At 38.0% G+C, this 26,642-nt stretch overlaps 1 protein-coding gene across 1 annotated transcript in view; it reads left to right on the forward strand.

Moving 5' to 3' along the window:
* The window catches only part of LOC115225134 (protocadherin Fat 4), a 549,120-nt gene that overhangs the window by 51,176 nt on the left and 471,302 nt on the right, over positions 1 to 26,642 (forward strand). Inside the window, exons 7-9 of the mRNA XM_036500736.1 lie at positions 204 to 290; positions 1,783 to 1,794; positions 16,838 to 16,957. Coding sequence (XP_036356629.1) covers positions 204 to 290; positions 1,783 to 1,794; positions 16,838 to 16,957 — 219 coding nt within the window. The remainder of the gene's footprint in view (positions 1 to 203; positions 291 to 1,782; positions 1,795 to 16,837; positions 16,958 to 26,642) is intronic.

Here is a 26,642-nt window from a genome sequence, read left to right on the forward strand (position 1 = left end):
GTGATTGTGTTAAAAATGTTACAGGACCTTCTTTCTGACCTAATGTTTATACATGTATTGCTTTCATAGCAAAGACATTTGTGGTAGGGGGGAATTGTTTTCTGAAATGTGTCATCTTTATCATAGAATGAATTAATATGAAAACTAGTGAAAAAAAATATTTGCTGAATTATATTTTCTTAATATTTTGCTTTTTTTTGCAGGATTTTCCAGTAAACACTAAAATACCAAATTTGCAGATAACAGCTACTGATGCTGATGAAAATCCCAATCTAGAATATTCTTTGATAGTAAGGATACTGGTTTATTTTTTGCTTTATACTCACAAGTCATTCAATGTATTTTAACATGAAAGTAACTAAATTAAACCAACCTGTACTTTAGGAAGTTTCACTTTCCCAAGATGATTCTTAATACAATTTACTGAGACCAAATTCATAGGTTACTGCTTTGATACACAGCCTTCATAACTGATGTAATCATAAGAATTGCTTCATGCTTGTGTTTCGTCTAAGTTGGTCTCAATGGTTTAAGTCTACTTAACAGTAGATAGTTACCATGGACATGGGGACATGGGTTGCATTGTTTACTGGTGTAAACTGATGATTTTGTTTGTTGTCTGCAGTTCTGAGTTAATTTCCTCTGGTTAGCAGGCAATTTTAAATACAGTGGGACTTAATCCTAAAAGAGATTTAGCTTTTACCTACATAATGTTATAGAAACAACAATGGAACATTTGCTCTGTGGAGTCTTGAACTACGAAAATGAAGATGAATAATTTGCTCAGCCAAATTTTGATACACCTATCTCTGTCCCTCTATACTTTTAATCAGTCAAATGGCACAAAGCTGCACCCAGTCAATACTATTTCTCCCAGCATGGAAAACAGACTTTGAATAATGATGATGATGATGGTATCTATGTATATGGTTCATATATGTATGTGTGTGTCTACACACACATATAATTGTCTGTAAAGTCACAAGAGGGACTGAAGGATGACAAGTTTAGTGCATGTCATATATCAGATTAACCAAAATCATGAATCCACTCTTTATATTGGAATGATTGATCAAAAATTGTTTTAAGCTGGACATTTAGACACATGCACACACTTCTATCATTTTTCTTGCCATTCCATATACCTCACTAATTTCTTCTCTTACTAAAGCAGAAAAATAATTTCCTTCCTTGTACAGTGTTACTTTTTCTTTTTCCATTTTTTTTTCATTTCATCTCTCATTTCTCTATTAACACCATTTCACACCAATACCCTTACACACACTATTCACATTCCTCCTACCTTCTTTCCACCCTCACACTTGCACCCACTGCTACCTCCTCACTTCTATATTTTACTTGCTCACAATATAATTACTCATGTACACCAACCATCCGCATATCTCCGCTATCCCATGCCATTACATCCAACACTTATATTTTGCCAATATAAGAAATTATTATTAGTATAATTTTTTGATGATAACTAGATTTTGGGTTACTTGTCAAATGTCTGGTAATAACATGTTACAAAAGCTGTCATGAAGGTTTCTCAAAGTTTTTTTCAATTTTATTTAGGCCTTAAGTTAAAAACAGATTTAGTTTTGTCTTATTAAATAAGATGTTGCAGCAAATAATATTCATAACTGTCTGAAAACCAACTCTTTTAATGCACACCTCTGAGTTTCATTGTCTTAAAATATCTTCTCATCTTAAAAAATATCTTTTGTATTATTCCTGTTATTCACTATTCTTATAAATGTTTATTTGTTTCAATTTCAGCCTGCTGGCCAGGTGAGTTTAACTTTGATTTGATATTTATTCTAATGTCTTCCATGATGGTATCCATAATGGTATCAAATATGCTCTTAGAATCTACTTGAAATCAACTCTTTGGGGAAATATAAAATTTGTTGAAGTTGAAATTTGCTGGTGATTTTTGTTCCTCTGGCAAGACCTGTGTTGTTGGTGTTTTGTAGCTACTGTGGTAGTGATTGTGGTCAACACCTCTGCTTTTGTTGGCGTTGTTGTCTTTCATGTAGTATTTGCTGTTGGTGTTTTTGCTGGAGACCTCTCTGCTTTCTTTTCTTGGGGTTACCTCTGTAGTTGGGGTTGCTTCAGTTGTTTGTGGTGTGAGTGGTGCTTGTATCAAGGGGGTAGTGTCCTCCTTCTGTTTTAGTCATGGGCAAAAGGCTTTCAGGTGGTTATTTTGTCCACATTGATAGCATCTTGGCCTTCTGTCCTCAACAGTGACATTCAGCATAGTGCCATCTACAAGACTGAGTTGATCAGGAATTTGTTTCAAAACGTCTTGGTTTATTTGGATCATTATTTGAAATTCCTGACCAGTCCTGTTGCTTTTTCCTTATTTCTTGACTTGGATAATTCTGATTTTATCCTCCTAGTCAAGAAGGACAGCCATGATAATTCAGCAAACATTCATTTCTGATAGTATCTCCAGTATTTTTATCTTGGTGACACTCTGTCCCAAGTATGTTTGAACTAGGATAAGCTCACTGTTTCTCAGTCGGGCTGTTGAATGCTGTTTTGCTATGCCTTCTGTAGCAAATCTGACTTCAGTTGTGTCATATTTCTTACTTCTCACCAGATAAGTTACGTCTTTTCAAATGGGTTGCAAGCATTTTTCAACTGTTTGCTTTCTGGCAGTTTCTATACATCTATTTTTTAATGATATAGTTTTGTACACTATGGCATGTTTGTTCATTTTCTCTGATGGTGTGTTTATCAAAATGCTTCTTTTGCTTTTTCTTTTTAAAATGTTTCTGTGAGAGGTTCTACTGAAATATTTATAAACTCATTGCTTGGTTTTGCTATTGAACTGAGAAACCTTGGCTGTTTAATGCATTGGGTTGCTGTTGTTGTTGTTGGGTGTTCAATGTCTTAGAGTTAGTGGTGGTAGTGGGAGCGCTTGGATTCACAGATGTTGCGACTCTAGTAGCATCCATTAACTGAATTTCCTTGCTCTTTTCCCCTTTTTTTCTCATTTCTTTTCTTCTTTTTCCTTCTGATGCTCAATGTTGCACATGCTAGCAAGACTTTTGTCTTCCCTCTCTCTGCCTTTTTAGGCATGGAGTGGGCAGAGACAGTTAATATTTACATTTTTTGTCTGTCTTCCAACAACAGAGGGAGGAAGTCAAAAAGAAATGAAGAGCACACACTCTTCTCCAAGGCTATTTTTACAAATTTTAAAAATCGAAAAATGAAAAATTAGAGATTTTAAACTGAAAATTCACCCTAAAAGTGGAAAAGTCCCAGCTAACCGCTCAGCTCAGAAATGTTGGCCTGGTCACAGAAATGTTGTAAAAAATTTTCAGATACAACAATATCACCTGCAAAAATTGCACAAAAACTTACAGTTCACAAACACATGTCCTTCCTCTTTGGAATCCATGAGCAGAGTCCCAATAATAATAATAATAATAATAACAACAATAATAATAATAATAACAATAATAATAATAAATAATAATAATAATAATAATAATAATAATAATAAGAAGAAGAATTTGAAGACCACGTGTTTGTTGAAATGAAGCAAGAAGTTCTGAATGAGCTTGTAGTTGTAGGGCGTACAACTATGAATGATAGGGAACCACTCTATAAACTCTCAAATGCACACCAATATAAAACACAAATAAAAATTGGCAACTGCATTACACAAGAAATCATACACCAACTAAAACCCGATCTTAATAAATTAAATGAAATTATTTACTCTGTCGCTAAGGTAATCGAAAGATGCTGTTTAACACCCAAAAAGGCAACAATACCAAATTCGAAAAGAAAATCAAACTAGAGGAGTAGAATTGAAACTGAAATTGAATCATTGCAAAGGGAGATATCAATATTAACTGAGCTAATCTCTGGAAATGATGTAAGATCAAGAAAAAGCAGGAAGATTGTGAGAAAATATGGACACTCAACAAGAGAACTAATGTCAATGAAAGAAACACTTAAACAAAAAGTTCAAGCAAAAGCTCAGAGAATATGCAGATTTGAGAAAAGAATCAAATTCTACAAACAAAATAAGATGTTCAAATCCAATGCCAAATCATTTTACAGGGGAATAGGGAAAGAAAAAATAACCATTGAAAATCCACCCCTAATGGAAGAAGTTGAAAACTTTTGGAAGGGGATCTGGAGTGATGAGAAACCATACAATGAAAATGCAGAGTGGATCAAATGCACCCAAGATGACTACAAAAATCTACAAGAACAGGTATGGGAAGACATCTCAATCGCCGACCTAAGGAGAGCACGAACGAAGGCTCATAAGTGGAAATTCCCTGGTATTGATAGAGTACCAAATTTCTGGCTCTCATCACTCTCGTCTGCACACAAAATGTTAGTAATACTATTTAATAGTATTATGAAAGACCCGAAAAAAACGCCCCATTGGATGGCAAATGGTATTACTTACCTCCCCCCCAAATAACAAAACAAAAGAACCAAAAAACTACTGGCCTATAACATGTTTATCTACTACCTATAAGATTTTGACATCTATTCTAGTAGAGAAAACATATACGTTTATGGAAGAGAATAACCTCTTTCCCACTGAAAAAAAGGATGCAGACGAGGCTCATACGGATGCAAAGATCAGCTCCTAATTAATCGCATGATCCTTGAGAACTGCCATAACAAGCACAGAAATCTCAGCTCTTCATGGATTGATTATAAAAATGCCTTTGACAGCACCGCATTTGTGGATTCTGAAATCGCTGGACATTTACAAAATTTCTCCTGTGATTTCAGATTTTTTAAAGTATAATATGTCACTATGGAACACGAAGCTCCAATTATATCATTCTAATGGAGTATTGTGCTCAAACAACATTAGCATAAACTGTGGAATTTTCCAAGGTGACTCACTTTCACCACTAATTTTCTGCATGGCACTAATACCACTCTCAAGTGATCTGAATAGAACAGGATATGGCTACAAAATTGACAATAGGAAAATAAGCCATCTATTTTATATGGATGATTTAAAGCTATATGGCAAAAATGATGAAGAGCTTGAAGGATTATTACATACCGTGAAAGGATTCAGTGATGATATCAGGATGGAGTTTGGCCTTGAAAAGTGTGCCAAAGCCAATTTTAAGAAAGGGAACTTGGTTAAGTCTAGTTCAATCGAATTAGATGTCGAAACAGTAATAAAGGAACTTAAGCAGGAAGAAACCTACAAATACCTAGGAATAAATTAAGGCTCTGGTATCCAGCATGCAAGCATGAAAGAGAAGGTTAGGAAGGAATGTTATAGAAGAGTTCGAGCAGTCCTGAAGTCTGAATTGACAAGATTAGTAAATATAAAGACCTGCTAATAGAAATTGAAAAAATGTGGGACCTCAAGGCGACTACAGTACCAGTGATTGTAGGATCTCTAGGAATGATAAAAAAAGGTACTGAAACCTATGTGAAAACAACATCCATCCATGAATTTATTTATTAATTTTTAAATACATATTTTATCGGTGAATTTGCGTGTGTAATCTGGGAATGCATACAATGAGCTACTCTGCCCTAGGTGTATGGAAAACACTCGGTGAGAAACGGAAGAAAATTTGAATAAAGAAGGAAAAAACATAATAATAATAATAATAATAATAATAATATGTTTCTTTATTAGCCACACAGGGCTGAACACAGAGGGGACAAAATACAAAGTAGAGCTTTTCTTTTTGGGGAGAAAAAAAAATGGGGGTAGGTTTTCGACCGAAAGGGATCATAAAAAAAACGATCAATAGGGATCATGTATCACAGAAATATCATGATATAAAGTGTAAAGGGGGAAACAGATAAGGTTTATCCATGGAAAAAAAAGCCTATGGAAAAGACCATGTTAACCTTGGTCAATAATGTCACATATTAACACATTTATTTGCAAGTAAGTAACTCTCTGTTTTAAATTTTCCTGGGTTCATAGGATTATGCTCAAGGTGGCTTTGTCATTCATATGTGTCATCCTTGCTACATTCACCCATCTTTTTTTTAAACATTCGCTAGACAAAACTTGCCTCTTTACTCTCACTTTCCTTTTCAAGTGATACTTGAAGAAGTTGATGAGAGATTGACCAGAGAGGAACGTGCTTGTCTCTAATCCTTTCAGACAAGTCCACCAGATACATTATTTCGCCATAGTCACAAGTATGATGAAAATAGCTCTTCCTTCCCATTTGAAGGAAGGAGGCGTGATGATATTGATGATAGACTTGGCTGATAAACTGACTCATCCCACACGTGACAGCAGTCATTCGACATAAGCTCACAGGTCGGAAATGGTTGGACACTGCACGAGTGCGTGCAGAATGGTTTCATCGCTCTGACCGCATCTTGGGCTGGTTGGCCCTGTGTATCTTGAGCCATGTTTGTAGAGCTTATCCTGAACAGGTAGTGCTTTTTGGTAGCACTGCCAGGTCAGGGATCTCTGGAAGTTGTCCATAGGTCCTAGCCCAAAAGTCGTCTTGAACAGGCAGGTCAGGTATTCCTTATTGACGCCCAGGTTTGCCCTGAGATCGTCGTCGTACCTACCCTCCACTAATCCCCTATAGAATGCTTTGGTTGTATTGAAGTTGCACAAGATCGACCTGGGACGGCATAGTTGCTTGAGAGCAACGCGATACTTGTGGTGCCGTTCGCCCTTCCTTGGCCTCTTTTTGATCCATGACTGCAGTTTGGTCATGGAGATGAGCTGCGGGAAAGCGTGCTTCACAAACGGCGACCACACCTGTTCACCATCGTCTATGTAGAGCCGGCAATGTCGCAGTCTCAGCGCATGTCTGCGCATCATCAACCACGGCATGCCCAGCCCTCCTTTTAATGGGTGTTGACAACAAATGGATTGCCTGACCATCGGGATGCATCTTTTCCACAAGAAGCAGAAGAGAATGCGTTCTAGTTTGGTGATGGTAGGGTCAGGACAAGGCACGATGGTCAGGCAGTTGTAGATGATGGATGCAATGTATGTGTTTGCCACCTCTGCCCAACCTTTTAGGGACAGTTTCCTCTCGGCCCATTGCCAGGCAAGAGTGACCACCCTACTCATTATCTTGTTCCAGTTCTTCTCCATTTGGAGGTCCGGACCAAACCAGACCTCGAGCAACTCAACCGGACCGTCAGTCCAGTGTCCCATGATGGAGACTCTGGTGGACGGCATGGGCTTGGTTCTCCAGGTACCGAGCCGCAAGCTCACTAACTTTTCTCGGATGATTGTTGCTCCTTTACCACTTTGTAGTCTTTCAGTGTCTTACCGACCAGCTCGATGTGCTTGTGACTAGACACTATGATGGTGACATCGTCCGCGTATGCAGACATGTTTGTCCCGCATCCCAATTCTCGCGGGATGCTCCTCAGAGTTACCAGCTTCTGCAGTAGTAGCTTGAGAGTCAATATGTATAGAAGCGACGAGAGAGGGGCATCCCTGACGGACCAAATGTGCAATGTCAAAAGGTCTCGATAGATGTCCATTTACGCAAATTACCGAACGGATGTCTCTGTACAAAGCAGCTATCCAGCTGCAGATGACGGGACCGAAACCAGCCTCTCTGAGGATAGCCTCCAAATATTGATGGTCTACCCTATTGAAAGCTTTCAATTGTTCCAAATTGATCTGGGCCCCACCCATGCCAGGTTCCTTAACTACCTTGTATATGATGTAGCGCATCAGTTGTCATGGATGATCCGGCCCGGCACGGCGCACTTTTGTGCCTTGTTGTCGAGTTTCTCGATGCCAAGGCCAACGTCTTGGCTAACACCTTGACCAAAATTTTCAAGTCTGCATTAAGTAGAGTGATGGGCCTAAAGTTATCTATTACATACCCCTTGTTTAGATCTTTTTTCAGCAGTGTTATGGCTTCTCGGCTCACAGAACCGGGGATGCTCCCGTTTTGCTGCGAGTTGCAGTACACCGCTGCCAAGAGTCTCCAAACAAGTCTGGCATACAACTGTAAAGCTCATAGGATAGACCATCCAAACCCGGCGATTTGTCCCTCGAGCATTCTGCCATCGTGTCCCGCACTTCCGCCACGATGATGGCACCTTCGCAGTGCCCTGCCTCTCTTGTCAAGAGTCATGGCAGGCTATGTATGTAGGTACTGAAGTCCCCCCTGCATTCTCTCCTGCCACTCGTCCCGAACTGTTGGGCAAAATGCTGTTGAAAAGCCTCACACATTTTACTTGACTTGAGTAATTCGTGCCCCTGTTCACCTACCAGAGACCGAATGGTGGCTTTGTTACCTTGTTGCACCTCTGCCACCTGGGCCTCTCATGTGGTTCCAAATAATAATGACAATAATATATAATAATAATAATAATAATAATAATAACAACAACAACAACAACACCAGATATTCTGCTGAAAACCACAAATTTGCTTGTTAGTTGTTTGACCTAAATCAGGTGAGCATGTCCATAGTGGCTGACGATATGTGCATCTCTGATCACAAGCGGAGTAATGGGGGAGCATCATAAGCATGTTTTGAGAGGGATTCTTTAGCGGCTTGAATAATTCACCCCTGGAAACAAAGGTGTTTTTATTTGTCATCCTTAGACCACCCTTATATAGGAACTTTTGTGCAGGATGGACTAATTCATCTGAAGAAAATTCTAACTGGGTTCCATCTTCAAGACCATGTACTGTCTTTTGTGAAATGAGGTCACCATGTTCCACACAATTGGTTGTGATGCATATGATTGGTGTACCCTTATCAGGTGCGTTGTCATGATGAGTATATTGCTTTTTCCATATTTGTACTCCAGCATCACTTTGGTATATACTGTTCATCATCATCATCGCTTAACGTCTGCTTTCCATGCTGGTATGGGTTGGACGGTTTGACTGAAAACTGGTAAGCTGTGGGGCTGCACTAGGTTCCAGTCTGATTTTTCAGGGTTTCTACTACTGGATGCCTTTCCTAATGCCAACCACTCTGAGAGAGTAGTGGGTGCTTTTTACGTGCTACTGGATGGGTGCCATTGACCTGACATCAGTATCACTCATGATTATATCTTAATTGGCTTGACAGATTAACATAAGCACTGTATATTGCCAAGGGTCTTGGTCACCTGACACTGCCTCCATGGGGTCCAATGCATGAATGTTGCTTTTTATATGCCACCGGCATGGATGCCAGTCAGATGGCATTGGTATTGGTCACGACTATGATTTCATTTGGTTCAACAGGTTTTCACAAACACAGCATATTGCCCAGTGATTGAAGGGTGCTTTTAATGGGCCACTTAAACGACATTGGCATCAGCCATGACTATAGTCTCACTTGGGTTTTCTCAAGCATGGCATATCGCCAAAAGTCTTGGTCATTTGTCATTGTTTCTGTGAGGCCCAGCATTTGAAGATTATGCTTCACTACCTCATCCCACGTCTTCCTGGGTCTACCACTTCCACAGGTTCCCTCCATCATTAGAGTGCAACATTTCTTCACACAGCTGTCCTCATCCATACACATCACATGACTATATCAGTGCAATCATCTCTCTTGCACACCACATCTGATGCTTCTTATGTCCAACTGTTATCTCAGGAGCGCTTACACTCTGTTATGCACGCACACTGACATTACACATCCAAAGGAGCATACTAGCTTCATTTCTTTCAATGTTGTTATTATTATTTGTTGTTATTATTATTATTATTATTATTATTATTATTATTATTATTATTATTATTATTAAAGTGGGGGATGCGATGGCAGAATGCTCAAGGGACAAATCGCCGGGTTTGGATGGTCTATCCTATGAGCTTTACAGTTGTATGCCAGACTTGTTTGGAGACGTCTTGGCAGTGGTGCACTGCAACTCGCAGCAAAACGGGAGCACCCCAGTTATGTGAGCTGAGGAGCCAATACATATCTTTTGAGCCTATGCATGTCCTCAGCAGTCTCTGTATAACTAAACAAAAAAATATACAAAAAAATTTGCAATGTCTATTGACGAAAACACATACCAGATCAGTTGTCACTTGAATCAACAAGGGCTGCATCCCTCAAGGAGGAATCAGCCTGGGGTTGAAAAGTTTGCATTTGAAACAAGCTCTTCTCCAAATATGGACTTGAATAAGATTAATCTCAACCCAGTCCTTTCAGGTTCAGATGCACTAAGAAGTCAAAGATCTAAATATTACAAATGAACCTGAGAAACTTACAAGTAAGTGATATATACATTCTATTGCTCATTGGGAAAATAATCTGAATCCAAATACATGATAAATTCTTTTAAGGTATGGAGAGAAAGAAATCTAGACATTAGACCAAACATGGATGAAAACAAACTTACAAATATAAGAGACATTCTTAGAAACAAATGATTAACAGATGCAGAATTAAATGAAATCAAGAGGAAAGTCGGAAAGATTTGAAAATATAAACACGAAGGAAGGATGAAAATGAATACATGACAGTAGAGAAACCTTAAAACTTTAAGAATATTAAGTAACTTCAAAACATGATACTCCATCAATCAAAGAGACCCTGAAACAATAAGTACTGCTGAAAGCTCAAAGAATGAGATTTGATAAATGAAACAAACTTCACAGGCAACAGTTGTTTATGTCAGATGCAAAAGATGTTTTTACATGGAAATTGGGTTATAGACAAAAGAAACTCCTTCAATTCATGAGATTGATGAATTTTGGAAAAAAGATAGTACAGAAAATTCCCATAATGAGAATGTAGAATGAATAAAGAACATAGAAGAAATGGTCAATAATTTAGAGAGGCTGACTTGGCCATTTCTTCAGAAATGATCATACTATTGCCTGCTTCTCCACTTCATACAAAATGCTCACCTCAATTTTGACTGAGACGATGTATAAATTTATGAACAAAATTCATTTCCCTACTGAGCAGAAAGGTTGCCACTGTGGGTCTTATAGCTGTGAAGACCAACTTCTAATTAAACTATCATAACAAGAATAGAAGTTTAAGAACTGCTTGGATTTATTATTAAAAAGTGCATTTGATTGTGTGCCCCATTCATGAATTTTGAAAACTTTGGGTGTTCTGAGGATTTTCCCAGTAATATGAAATTCCTGAAATACATGTCTTTATAGAATACACATCTAACTTTGTCATACACTACAACTGTTAATGTAAATTCCAGCAGCATAAGCATTAACTTTTTCAAGATAATTCATTTTCTCTTTCTTTTATTTTGAATTGCATTCAAACCACTAACTGTAGATTTCAACAAAAAATGGCTACAAAATAGATAGCAAAAACTACAACCACCTGTATTTTGTGGATGATTTGAAACTGCATGCCGAAAATGACAACATGTTGGTAAGACTGTTAAAGAGAGTTAAGGTGTTCAGTGATGAAGCAGGGGTAGAGTTTGGGCTGGAAAAATGTGTGAAAGGCAGAATGACAAGCACATATCCAATGGATAAAGATGTGGGTGTAGTAATTATGGAACAAGATCAAACCTAAAAGTATTTAGACGTCAATGAAGGCTAAAGTATTCATTATGCTAGCATGAAAGAAACAATCAAAAGGAACGCTACAGGAGAGTATGTGCTGTCTTAAAAACAGAGCTCAACTCAAAGAATGAAATGTGTATCTGCTATAAATACCCTTACAATCCCAGTTATCAACTATGATTGCAATATCATAAAATGGACCAATAATGAAAATGGACCAATAATGAAAATGGACTAAAAAGTTTGACCTATAATAAATTAGATCCCTCAAAAGCAGATGTGGATCACCTTTATTTCTCTGGATGAAGTAGAGTTAGAGGAATGATCGCGCTTGAGCTGCTGTGCAAAATATCAAGTGTTGGGCTCAAACAATACCTTAAAACTTCAGATTACTGGATGTTGAAAACAGTTTCAGAATATGGAAGGAAGAAAAGTTTGCGATAAATCTTGAAAGAAAGTTGGAAGTTTGTGGAAGAGTTAGGCATCATCATCATCATCATTATCGTTTAGCGTCCGTTTTCCATGCTAGCATGGGTTGGACGGTTCAACTGGGGTCTGTGAAGCCAGAAGGCTTCATCAGGCCTAGTCAGATCTGGCAGTGTTTCTACGGCTGGATGCCCTTCCTAATGCCAACCATTCCGTGAGTGTAGTGGGTGCTTTTTACATGTCACCCGCACAGGTGCCAGACAGAGCTGGCAAAGAGCCACGAACGGATGGTGCTTTTTACGTGCCACCGGCACGGGGGCCAGGCGAGGCAGGCAATGGACACGAACGGATGGTGCTTTTTACGTGCTACCGGCACGAGGCCAGTCGGGGCGGCGCTGGCAACGGTCACGAACGGATGGTTCTCTTACATGCCACCGGCACTGGTAACACATCTGCAACATGTACACTGAAAATTATGGTCATTCTGAAATTGAGGGTAATGTTGGTGAAAAATGGTTAACAGAAACTGTGCCCTAAATGGGAACAAAAACCACTGCACAGGTGGTATGTCCTCCATAGCAAAGAATTTTATATAAAATCAAAATTTCACCCATGTTGCTGATTTCTGGACCAAAAACTGAGTGAGGACTTCATTGTGGTTGCACAAAATCAGTTTCTTTCAACATACAACTTTCAAGTCAATGAGATCAGAAACGTAACAGACCCAAAGTGTTGATTTTGCAATGAGCAAATCGAGATCATTGAACACTCTGTTTCAGGCTGCAAAGTATTGGTTCCCCAGAAGTATAAAACTGGGTATGATTGAATAATTTTCACACACACACATACATATATATAAGGGGGTACCCGAAAGTAACTGGAAACATTCTCTGTGGGACAAGCCCACTGTAGTTCAGACTTCTGCCTCTAGAAGCCACTTGATGTAACCCTCAAGCACGTGTATGCTGGGCAGCGTCGTTGAGTGTAGTCCTACTGCCATGTGGTGTGTCTTTGTTTTTCAGTGCTTCTTCCCTGTGCATTAATCTTTGTGAAGGCTGAAACGAAGAACAGCATGCTCCCATGAAATTCTGTTTTCTACTGGGGAAAATGGCTGCCAAAACAGTTGTTATGCTTCAAGTAACTTACAAAGACACTGCCATGAGCAAAACACAAGTTTATGAGTGATTTCCACTTTTTAGGAATGGTCATTTGTCACTTGAAAACCAACTTCATTCAGGGTATCCATTGACCTCCTGAATGATTAAAACCATCATGAAAATTCATGAACCGATCTTGGAATACCATCACTGACAGTTGACAAACTTGTTGATATGATTGGTGTGTCTTGGAGCTCCTGCCAACAAATTTTGAGCAAGGAATTGCGAATGAAAAGAGTTGCAGCAAAATTTGTGCCTCACTTACTCTCGGAAGATCAAAAACAGTCACAACTGAATCCATGTCATGAACTGAAAGAATATTTGGAAACTGATCCAGACCTTTTTTTTTTTTTGAAGGTCATCACTGGTGATGAAATCTGGTGCTATGGAATTTGCAGATGTAGAAGAGGTGAAGTGAAGAACAACAGAGGTGTTAAAAGGCATCATTTTGCAAGAGTTCCAGCACTGCTTTGAACAGTGGAAAATGCATCTGGAATGATGCATTGCTTGAAATGGAGAAGAGTTTGAAAGTGATCAAAGTGTAAACATATAGAACTGTGTGAATAAAATAATATTGCAAAATTCTGGCTTCTTTTGGGTACCCTCACATATATTATTTTCTACTCTAGGCACAAGGCCCAAAATTGTTGAGGAAGTGGGGCAGTCGATTAGATCGATCCAAGTGTGCAACTGGTGCCTAATTTATCGTCCCAGAAAGGCTAAAAAACAAAGTTAATCTCGGCGGAATTTGAACTCAGAACGTAAAGACAAACATATATATTACAACAGCCTTCTATTTTCATCTACCAAATTTACTCACAAGACATTGGACAGTCTGAATATTATAGCAGAAGACTAAAGTGCTGCTCAGTAGGACTAAAACCAAAATTATTTTGTTGTGAAATGAACTATTTAACTTCATAGCCATGCCTGCACCTATGCATACAAAGATCACTTAATAATCAGTTAAATCATAACTGAAAACTCTAGGATGAGAAAAAAGTGTCAGGTCTTGGCATAGGTTGATTGGTATCCAGAAGGCTTTTATAGTGTTCTCCACTCATTGATTCTTGAAACATTAACCAATCACAAGTGAATACACCAACCATGTGAAATGAATGAGAAATAAATTTGGAGATTCAAACAGAAGAGGTAAACATAAAAATGAACTACATTGCTATTAGAAGAAGAATATTCCACGTAGACTCTCTGTCCTCATACCTTTTCTGCATGGTATTGTTCCTCTGGAATAAATGCTAAGCCAGACTGACTATGGGTATAAGTATTTCGATAACAACTTTCTGTTATATATTAACTCTTAACATTCTATACAACATGAAACAAATAGGACCAAACCATCTTCGTTTACATTTGTTGTAAAGAAGGTTATGAACTCTCTAATCAAAGAAAATCATTTATGTTTTGCAATGCTTGTTATTAGCATCAACTCAATGTGTTGCTGAATTTTTGTGATTTTTTCCTAGACTCTGTTTTATAGAAACTTATTTTTAAAAATGGTTATGGCAGATAAGTTTTTGAAGGTGATAACTAGAGGAATATATCTCTTTCATGCACACTCAATATCTGACTTTGATCTGTCTAATTCTTCATTGAGTAACTTGAACAAAATATTATCTGAAGAATGTTTAGACAGTGAGCCTTTTTGTTTTGTTGAATATCTTTTCTCAATTTTTTCTTCTTGTGATTTCAACAGTACAACTAAGAAGCTATAAGGATCTATCACTTTCTTCTAATGCTTTGAAATTTGGGCAGACTTGGGTATATTTATCATTGGGCTAACAATAATGAACTTAAAAATCTGCTGGAAAATGCACGTATTTTGTTTGTGATATTTGTATGCCCATATTTATTACCAATATCTTTCTTTTCATATTTTTTTTAATATTGTAATATTGTAATAGATTTTTTAATATCTGTTTTCAGTTAATATTATGATATTAATTAACAATCTCATTTGTATACATAAAATTCAACACAAATAAGACTAGGTCTTTACTACAATACTGTCTATTTTGACAATAATCTAGCCATAATGAAAGACTTATAAACATTTGAATAAACAAACCCATTTGCAAATATGTTCTGCTCAGTTATTACAGCACTGAGATTTTAACTTTGAAAAGTTTCAATACAATGTTAAAAGTTAATGTACTCAAGTTGTATTCTGCACATGAAAAGCAAGAAACCTTGCATGTGAGACATGGTGTACAGCTTTAATATGGAGATTAGTACAAAATACCTTTTAAAACAATGTACCAAAGCCACCTAAAAAGTGAGGGAAATATATAAAATATAGACATACCATGTTATACCTAAATAAATGTTAAATTGAGACAGATTTATAATTAGCAGATAACTTGCTATGTACAAATGAAAGAAAATGTTAGGGTAGAATATTACAAATTTATTAGATTAATTCTTAAAAAAGTTCATGCACATCAATACTTTTGCTGTATTGGTAATTAGTTAGAGCTTAATATTCTCAACTGGATGCTAAATGACTTGGTTAGACCAGACTGGAAATAATGATTTGTATTTAGAATATGCCACGCAAAATCTGACATACGAATATTATATTCACCATGAATACAGGGATGTAGGGGTATTATGCATGTAGAAAACTATTATAAGATATCAAATGTGGGACTACAAAAGTATTTAAGAATAAAAGGAGACTAATACAAAGGGTGACAAAAGATGAACAAGAATAAAAGCAAAACTGCTTTTTGTTTCTTATCAGATCGTTAACTACAAAATTGAGGTTGAAATAACCTTCAGCTGTGAGAATGATAGAAAAATAACAAGAGATATTGTGGAAACAAAAAGTTCAAAATGGAGATAGAGAACTAGCATGATAAAATGATGCAAAGAAAAGACACTACATGGCCAATAGATGAAAAGGCTGAAAAGAAGAAAGAGGGCAATAAATAATAGGGAAAACTCAGGACTGGCTGAGAAGCTTAGAACTTACAGCTGAGACTAAATTATTTTTGATTTGTGGCACAAGAACAAAGCAACACACCAGAAACTGCAGAAACTTGTAACGAAGTTGGAAATGTAAAATATGTGGAGGTTGTAAAGAAATAATTAGTTCAGTCTATGACAAAAGGGAATATATGCATACCTGACAGAGTTTGAGGGTTCATACATTTGACATTATGCCATTATTGTGAAATCATTGAAGGAAAGACGTGGTGCAAATATACACTACAAAAGGATTCTACAGAAGGTGAAAGTGACTGTACATATAGATTTACACAAGCAGTGATATTAAGTTAAATAACCCCAAGAAAGAAGAAAAAACAAAAAGCAAAAAAGGCATCCTAACAGAAAGAAATAAGGTCACTTTCCAAGTATGAAGACATACAAGAAGAGATGTCTATAAGTATAATGTGATTGAAAACAAACAATCCCCCATAATATCAGCAACCTTGAGATAATACAAAGAATAGATGCATGATGAATACATAACCAAAACACCAGAATTCTCTCTCTCTCACACACACACACACATACATGTTCATGCTATATACAGAAATCTCACTACTATGTACTGCATACATATTATATGGAACACTTAATGCAATGTAAGACAAATCTTAAACAAATCATTGCATGTACTTTAAAGCAACTAGGACTGTGGTTGATTGTGCCTTGAAAGCAAATTAAAAAAGACTACTGAAATATTAATAATGATTAACAAGTAAATACACGCATTATTAAACAAATAAAAAAACAAATAATGAAACTTAAACATTTCATTTTCTTTTACTTGTAGAATTCAAAAGGAATTGAAGACTACATGAAAATTGAAGATAAATATAAAGGTTTCATCACAGTAGTAAAAGCACTGGACTATGAAACAAGAAACTTTTTTGAATATACAGTACAAGTATTTGTAAGTATTTAAACTTAAATTATCTTTTCGTGGGTTTCCATTCTTATTGAAATGAAATGGTAACAGTATAATATATATACACATTCATACACACATGTCAAATCTGTAGTAAGTTCTTAAGTTTTCTATATTTATTTTATGGTTTTAAGTTGAAATTTTGTAGACCAGCCCACTCAACGGAATATTGATTTTAAGAAGGGCATCCAACCATAAAAACCATGCCAAAACAGCACACAGAAGCATAGCACAGGCTCCAGATTCACCAGCTCCAGTCAAACCGCCCAACCCATGCCAGCATGGTAAGAGGACATTGAACAATGTCTGTCTGGTCAAACAAATCAGTTCCTTTCTCTTTATTCTTTCTGCTTGCACCAAAAGTATATGAATTTCAATGAGGTGCTCAACTCTCACATATTTTCAAAGAAAATAATTTTGCAGTTTCTTTAGCAACAAATAGTTTGGACATGCTTTGCTAATGGCAGCAAAGATATCAAGAAAAAAGGAAATATGAACTCACTTCCATACATTCACACAAACACATACTTATACATCATCATCATTTAATGTTCATTTTATTTGCTGGTATAGGCTGGACAGTTTGACAGTAAGTTCCAATGTCAACTTTGGCATAATTTCTATGGCTGGATACCCTTCCTAGTGTCAGTCACTTTACAGTGTGTATTGAGTACTTTTTTATGGCACAACCAATGGTGAAGTTGCCAAGTAACTTGCAAGACAAAAAAGAAAAGAAAGAAAATATCTCCTCGACTGAGTGGACATGTATTTGAGAAATGAGGTGACTTTATGGCTGGTATTGGAGGCAGAAGTATGATAGAGTGACAAGCAGAGGTATTTTGCTATAGAGGAGATACATGGCTACCCTATATCACATGAGGGTGAGTGATAGTAGCTGGGAGATAAGGATGGTGGGGATGAGTGCCAGAGTATACTCTCAAAATATAAGAAGGTAAATATGAAGGAGAAAATAGGTAGTAGATCAGAAGGGAAGAGGACCAGAAGGGTAATTTCATAAGAGTATGAGAGAATATTGACAGGTAGAGATGGGGCTGGAATTAGCTGTAGTGAGTGATGAACAAGGGTGGAGGTGTAGCTGATAGTAAATATCAGTATTGAAGTGGGAGAGTGAGAGAAATAGAAGTGGCTCAGAAAGGAAGAGTGATAAGCAGCAGCATAGGAGGTGTGGAGAGTAGCAGTATCAGAAATAGGTGGACAAATCAGAAGAAATAAGATGCTGTGCAAATTTTGAAATTGGATGAGGATGGAAGGCAAGTGACAGTCGTAGAGATGGAGGTTAGAGGCTAAAGTGAGTGGGAAGACAGAAGTGATTAGGGTGTTGGGGCTGTCATCAATAGCAGATATAAGAAAAAGAAAAAAAAAACTGATATCACACTTGTAAAAGATGAGGAAAATCAGAGGTGGGGAAGAAAAAATTGATTGCACTGAAAAAGGGTTGATTAGTGGAAATTGTACATGGACTGGGATGATAATGAAAATAAGGACTGGAGTTTAAAAAGAAGTGGTTCCAGAGGAAGAAGGAGGTAACTAATAGAGTAAAAGGAGGATGAAATATGTGCTGATTCTGCTCTCAAATGATTATAGTACTGAGTAGTGCTATAGAAGAGTGATGGGAGAATGGATGCAAGAAAGATGAGATGTAAGGCAATGCTTGATGTGGGTAGATTGGTTTCAGGGCCTAACGTATACAGGCATAATGCTTTTAGCATTTCATTTTCACCATGATTCACAGTTCTTGAATACAATGAACTGATGTTCATCTTGGTCCTTTCTCATCTATTCTGTGAGGCTCAGTATCCTGAGATCAGCCTTTGCTACCTATCCCACATCTTCCTGGGTTTCCTTCTTTTATTATTTCCATCCATTTTAAGCAATTGGCATTTCTTTATACAGCTGTCTTCATCTATATCCATCACATGACCAAACTATCACAGTCTTGTTTCTTATATGCTACTTCTGATTCTTCTTATACCTTATTTTTCTCTTAACACATTTACTCTTTATAGTACATGCACATTGATGTAGATCCAAGGGAGCATATCCCCTCCATTCTTCTCCAGTCTTCACATGTCCTCTGTGTTCAGTGCCCACATCTCATACCAAGTAGCATTGCATTTCATGCCCAAGCATCATACAATCTGACTTTCACTCTGGGAGTTAATAGTCCTCTGATCATTCTCTGTCCTATTCTTATTCTAATAATTAAACATTCAAAATATCTTGCTTCACTGCTAGTTAGGCCACCTAGATAGCAGAAATTATCTATGTCTCTAGAGAACCTCCTTGACATTTGAGAAAATCTGTTTCCTGTGTGCCTCAAGTGTTTATTTCCCCTGTGCATCTTCTATATACAAAGACTACTTTTTCTAGGAATTACTGCTGAAATTCTTAAAAACTGCTCAGGATTCAAGTGTACTAACCTCTGTGGTTAATTAGATTTTACAGGAAGGTGTCATAGTCAATAGATGCTTTTGTATGTGTGTGTGGGGGGCATGTTAGATGTGTAAGTAGGTATGTATGTTCATAGGGGGTAATTCAATAAATAACTCTAATCTAAGAAACGTCAAATGTATTTTAAATAAAAATTCCTGCACACATGTTCTCTCTCAACAAGCATTTTTATAAGATTATTCTAAGAACATGCCTTCAACTTTGATGACTTTTTCAATGTAAGACTCAGATTTTTGACATATCTACACTAAATAGGCCTTTTTATTGGACATCACCTGGACAATGGCAGTATTCAGTGAAGCTGTGATATCTTGAGTAAATTGATTAGTCTCCCTTGCAACAATAACCCAAATGTAATCAATGGGATTTAAATCTAGTGATTGTGTATGTCACAAGATAGGTGCCATATGACTAAAGATTGTCTAGATTGTCTGGCATTGATTCTTGGATTTTGTTAGATGGTACTGAGTCTTGTTGAAATATGCATGGCCTTTCACTGGACACTTCACCTATCCAAAGCTTAACAAATGTCTTCCACACTTCGATGTATCCAACAGCTTTAATTCTAATATCTTGTTAAAAGATGTGAAGTTGTGTGACATGACCTTCATTACTCACCACTCCTAAAACCGTCACAGTTGCTGGAAACTTATTGTTCATTACTCAATGAATAACAGAAGGATCTGCACATACTGATGTTTTTCTCATCAAAGAACCAAACATGCTATGTTTGTGAAGGTTTTTACCTCATTAAGTAACCACTTGGCATAGATCAAATGGTTTTCCTGTTTTCGCTGACATAAATCAGCTTCTCCTCAGTACATATGACTTGTATTAAATGTCTTTGTGGACCACGATTTTGATAATCCATTCCAACACCTATGGTTCTTTGGTGGTGAGCCTCAATGTTTTCAGAATCATCAATGTTTTGCGCCTGTTGGATGAATTATGGTATCCTTATTATGTCTGAACATTTAGAATTTTTTTTTCCTCTTTGATACAATTGAAACATTCTGCCAGAGTCTTTCAATTCCATCTGAACTTTGTATAATAAAAAAGATTGTAAAATATATCTAAGAGTTGTTAAAGATGAGGAAATCGAAAGGGTAGGAGGAAAGAGGGCTGATCAGTGGAAAGTACATATTGATAGGGATGAGTAGTGCCATAGTTAGAAGAGTGATGGGAGGATCTTGCAACATTTGGACAGTTGGCAATTTCTAAATCACTTTGTTCTACACAATGAATGCATATCTTTTCATTTCTCATGTTAACATGTTATTTACTATGATAGATCTAGAAAAAACAACCTTTTTAACTGCTTTGAAGAAAATAATATACCGATAAGTAAATTTTCTGAAATACCCATCATGCCCTGTATATACTGCTCTCAATTATTGTAAGCACATTGAATGAAATTAACCTCATAACTTGAAGCAATCTAATGCTACTACACCCTGATATTTGCCTCAATGCATCAGAGGAATTACTGACTTCTTTGAAGTGAAGATTAGAAAGATATACATCTTTAAGAACTTCAAAGGGCTTGAAACAACCTTTGTCATTGAAAACTACAAAAGTCCTTGTAAAGGACACTAGTGCACAATGCCAAAAGTTCAACCTTTGCTATGTAAAGTTTGAACCAGATAGTGCATTGTTTAGGTTTCAAAGGTCCATTGCACTTCACATTTTTGCCAAAAAGCTTGGGAAATCTTTTTGGTGTGGATACAAATGTTTTTAAAAGACAACTGGATGTCTTGTAATCTGATATTCCAGATGAACCTACTTCATAGTAAAAAATGCAAATGAGAGTAGCAGCTTCAAAGAATGAAGGTTAGTTAAATTGTAGCAACATCAATGTCAGTATCCCAGTATGTACACAGATTGCAGCCAAAATGTGTCCAAGAGTAGAAGAGTAACAGAGGAAATGTGTAAATATATGTGTATGTGTGTGTGTGTGTGTGTGTGTCATTGTTCAGTTTTATTTCAAGATTTCTTGCCAATAGAGAAAAAGCCAGTTTCTAACCTAGATCCAACATCATCAACAGGGTAATTTTGTTTGTATGTATGTGTATGTGCAGATTTGTAATTCTGCCTTATGCATGTATTCTCATGCACATAGTTGCATATCTAGACATGCTCTTCATCATCATCATCATCGTTTAACATCCGTTTTCCATGCTGGCATGGGTTGAATGGTTTGACTGGGGATTGGCAAGTCAGGAGGCTGCACCAGGCACCAGTCTGATCTGGCAGTGTTTCTACAGCTGGATGCCCTTCCTAACACAACCACTCTAAGAGCGTAGTGGGTGCTTTTTACATGCCACCAGCATGGGAACCAATCAGGCGACATTGGCATCGGCCATGTTCGGATGGTGCTTTTTACTTGCTACCGGCACATGATCCAGTTGGGGTGGGAGACTAGCATCAATCATGTTTGGATGGTGCTTTTTACATGCGACCAGCACAGGAGCCAGTTGGGGCAGGGAGGCTAGCATCAATCATGTTTGAATGGTGCTTTTTACATGCCACCAGCACAGGGAGCCAGTCAGGTAGCAATGGCAATAACCCATGGTGCTTATTGCGTGCCACCAGCATGGGAGCCAGCCAGATGGCACTGGCAGCTGCTACAACTACAATTTCCTTTTGATTGTGATTTGATTTTACTTGACTCAATAGGTCTCCTCATGCACGGAATATCGCCCAACGATTCAAAGATACTTTTTAAATGGGCTGGTTATGCGACACTGGTGTAGGCTATGGCTGTGGTGTCACTTTACTTGCTTGGTCTTCTCAATCACAGTATCTCCGGAGGTCTCGGTCTTTCATCATTGCCCAACATTCGAAGGCCATGCTTCATTACCTCGTCCCATGTCTTCCTGGATCTCCCTCTTCCATGGGTTCCTTTCACTCTTAGGAGGTGACACTTCTTCACTAAGCTCTCCTCATCTATATGCAGCACATGACCATACCATCACAGTGGTCTCACTTACACATCACATCTGATGTTTCTTATGTCCAACATTTCTCTAAGGGTGCTTACACTCTGTTGTGTGCACACACTGACATTATATATCGAGCGGATCATACCAGCTTCATTTCTTTCAAGCCTGTGCATGTCTTTAGCAGTCACAGCCCATGTTTCACTGCCATGTAGCATGGCAGTATGCACACAAGCATCGTACAATCTATCTTTCACTCTCAGCAAGAGGCCTTTGTCACCAGTACAGGTAGGCGTTTTCTGAACTTTGTCCAGGCTATTCTTATTCTAGTAGCAACACTGTCCGAGCATCCACCCCCACTACAGACTTGGTCACCTAGGTAGAGGAAGCTATCAACTACTTCTAGTTTCTTCCCTTGGCATGTGATGGAATCAGTTTTCTGAGCATCTGCGGTGTTTATTACCCCTGTGCATCTGCTGCACACAAAAGCTGTCTTCCTAGTTAACCTTCCTTTGATGTTGCTTCTCCACTTATGCATCCATAGCTTACACTGGGTACATCTTATGGAGTTTCTACCTACAACTTTTCTACAGATTGTGCAGATCCATCTACCTGAAGGGGTTTGTGATGTGTTCACCTTTCTACTTACTGGGACTTTGGTTTTGCAACATTGAATCTAAGTCCCTTCAATTCTAAATCTTGCTTCCACACCTGAAATTTCTTCTCTAGATCTTGTAGTGATTCTGCTATGAGATCAAGATCATCAGCATAGAGGAGCTTCCAGAGGCAACTTGTCTTGAATTCCTGTGTTATTGCCTGGAGGACTATGATGAATAAGAGAGTCCTTAGGGCTGATCCTTGGTGAACCTCTACTTCTACCTGGAATTCTTCACTATGCTCATTGCCAACCCTTACCTTACTAACGGCATCCCTGTAAAGGTCCTGTACAGCTCTTATTAACCACTCATCAATCCCTTGTTTCCACATTGCCCACCCTGTCAATGGCTTTCTCTAAGTTAACAAAAGCCAAGTATAGGGGTTTATCTTTTGCTAGGTATTTCTCCTGCAGTTGCCACACCAGGAAAATAGCGTCAGCGGTGCTTCTACCTGGCATAAAACCAAACTGCAAACTCTCTCCCTAATTAGTTGGGCTATCACCCTCTCATGACCTTCATCACCTGATCCAGCAGTTTGATACCCCTGTAGTTATTTCTATCTAAAGTATCACTATTACGTTTGTAGCAGTTGACTATGGGGCTGCTACACCAGTCATTGGGTACGACTCCTTTGTAAACTACCAGGTTTACAATACAGGTGACTAGGCCAAAATACTCAACACCAGATATTTTAAGCATCTCAGCAATGATTCCTGATGGTTTGAGTGCTTTTCTTAACTTCATATCCTTAATTTCTTTATCTACCTGGGCACTGTCGTTTCAAGTAGCTGGTCTCTCAATTTGGTCAACCTTTAGCAGACTCTCCTTCTTCCATTCCTTCTCCACATTTAGCAGTCTTTTGTAATGGCTTCTCCAAGCCTCTTTTTTGCAGAATCTTTAAAAGTAAGTGCACCGTCATCCAAGCTGACACATTTCTCTCCTGTGACATCACAATTTTTTCTCACACACTGTCTTGCATCCAAAATACTTCAGTTCTTTGGTCCTCACATCGCTGAACATCGGAAAACCTCTTCTTTTCTGCCTCTCCCTTAGCTTTGTATACCTGTCTCTCAGCCTCCCTTCTGGCTATCTGGTACAGTTCCTTGCTACCCCCACTCTTCCAGGCTTTCCAGGCCTGTTTGTTTGCTCTAATGGCCTTGTCTACTGTATTATTCCACCACCACGTTACTCTAGGTCTGGAAGGGACTTTACACTAGCCACAGATTTGATCTGTGGTGCTCAGTAAGCTGTCCTATGGGAATTCCCAGTTACCCTCTATGTCCAAAGTCTAGCTCTTCTTCTCTTTCATCAAATTTCTCAATGAGGATGTCCCTAAATCTCTGAATATGTGAAGGATTCTTTAGCTTCCAAAGCCTTCTTTCCTGGATTGGTCTGCTTTTTGGCATCCTTCTGGCCTCGAGTCTATAAAGTGACTCATGACTAGTCCATGCTGGGGGGGGGGGTGCATTCTTCACCAGAAGGGTCTTTGTATTTAAGAGCAATCTTGCATCCCACTGCCTGGTGAGGATAAAATCGATTTGGCTAGCAAAGTCACCTGATTGATAGGTTATCAGGTGGCTATCTGGCTTCCTGAAGTTAGTGTTGCAGATTAATAGGTTGCATGCATCACAGAACTCTAGTAGCCTAGTTCCCTCTTCATTTCGGGAACCAATTCTATGACCCCTGGGAACACCATGGAAGATACCATATTACCATCTGACATGCCCATTAAAATTTCCAGCCACAAAGATGAAGTCATTGCCACTCGTCTTTAAGGTAGCCTATAGAAGGGTATCATAAAAGTGGTCCTTCTGATTGTTTGGTAGGCCCACTTGTGGGGCATAGGCAGAGATAATTGTAGCTATACTATTCTGAAGAACTAGTTTGAGCTTAAGCACTCTATTGCAGGTATGATAGAGGGGATAGGTTTTCCTGTGAGAGAAGAGTGATATCTGACGATGGTGGTAGGAGAAGAGAGAGATCCGGTAATGGTGGTGGAAGAGAGATCCCGTAATGGTAGTGGGAGAAGAGAGAGATATCCGGTATTGGTGGTAAGAGAAGAGAGAGATATCAAGTATTGGTGGTGGGGCTGGGAATGGGTGGGCACACCACAAAAAAGCAAGGGTTAATTTAGGAGATTTCATTTAGAAAATTACATGAAGAATTAAGGTGAAATAAACAAATTACATGAAGAATTAAGGTGGAACAAACAAGCAAGGGTTGATTCAGAGAGTTGGTATGAAAAAATATGTAGTCAACTTGAAATTTCATCAAGAAAATTACATGAAGAATTAAGGTGAAATGAAGGCTGAGGGAGAGAGATTAGGAAGTAATATATTGAACGGTCAATTGAAATAATTCTTTTCTACTCTAGGCACAAGGCCCAAAATTTTGGTGGGAGGAGTTCAGTCAATTAAATTGGCCCCAGTGCGTAACTGGTACTTAATTTATCGGCTCCAAAAGGATGAAAGGCAAAATTGATCTCGGTGGAAATTGAACTCAGAACGTAAAGACAGATGAACTTCTGCTAAGCATTTCATCCAGCGTGCTGACATTTCTGCCAGCTCGCTTCTTTTCATTTTAAATAATTAGCTTATGAAAGCAGGTATTAGTAAATACACATTAAAGTATTACTAGTGATGATGGATGAATGCGTGAAAAGGTCGAAAAAAAGAGAGAATATCTTAGTTTAGCAATGCATAACTGGGCATCTAAGAAACGTTTGTATTGGAAAGAGTTGTGTGAAAAGCAGGGAAGAAAACTTGTGAGTAAGTGTTTTATAGACATGCTATGGCTGGAAGTGGACATTATGGAGGGTGCTGAAGACAATAGCAATGATAGTAACAGAGTAGCATAAGAAGCCATAGTGAGTGGGAAGGAATAAGAGAATAGTACGAAAAGTACTTAGCCACCACGAACAAGCAAGGGTTAATTTAGGAGATTCCATTTAGAAAATTAGATGATGAATTAAGGTGAAACGAAAGCTGAGAGAGAGAGAGAGATTAGGAAGTTATATATTGAAGGGTCAACTACAAAGTTTTATAGATTGTTACAGTTCCAGTGATAAATTTGATCTGTAGTTTTCGAATTTGCTTTCTCCTCTCTGATTTTGAGAAGCCTAATTTCTCAAGATTGGTATTTAGGTGGTGTGTTATATATCTCAGGGCCCCAAGAATTACAGGTATAAACCTGAACTTGTAATCTGGATAGAGTAACTGCAGATTTCTCAATAGTTCAGTGCAGGTGTTCTCATTTTCACTGATTGTCAGCTTTATGTTAACATCAGCTGGGCAGCTAATTTCCACAGCTTTGCACAGTTTCTCTTCTCTATCTCAAATCAGGTCTGCTGTGTTTACATTTTATTGAGGTCTTCACTGGAACATTCCATCAGTATTCCTTTTTATTATGAGTGGCTATGGCTTCTACCATACTGTAGGTTCTTATTTCTTTGTCCTTGGGGTTATTCTTCCAATGGATTTCATTATAGAGTGTCCTAGCTACAACATCATGTCTCATTGGTAGATAATGCCATGATGACATTTTCAGACAACTACTTATGATGTGGTTGATATCTTCTGTGTTAACTACACAAAGTATGCATTG

Source organism: Octopus sinensis, linkage group LG2 (assembly GCF_006345805.1).
Source record: "Octopus sinensis linkage group LG2, ASM634580v1, whole genome shotgun sequence".
NCBI lineage: Eukaryota > Metazoa > Mollusca > Cephalopoda > Octopoda > Octopodidae > Octopus > Octopus sinensis.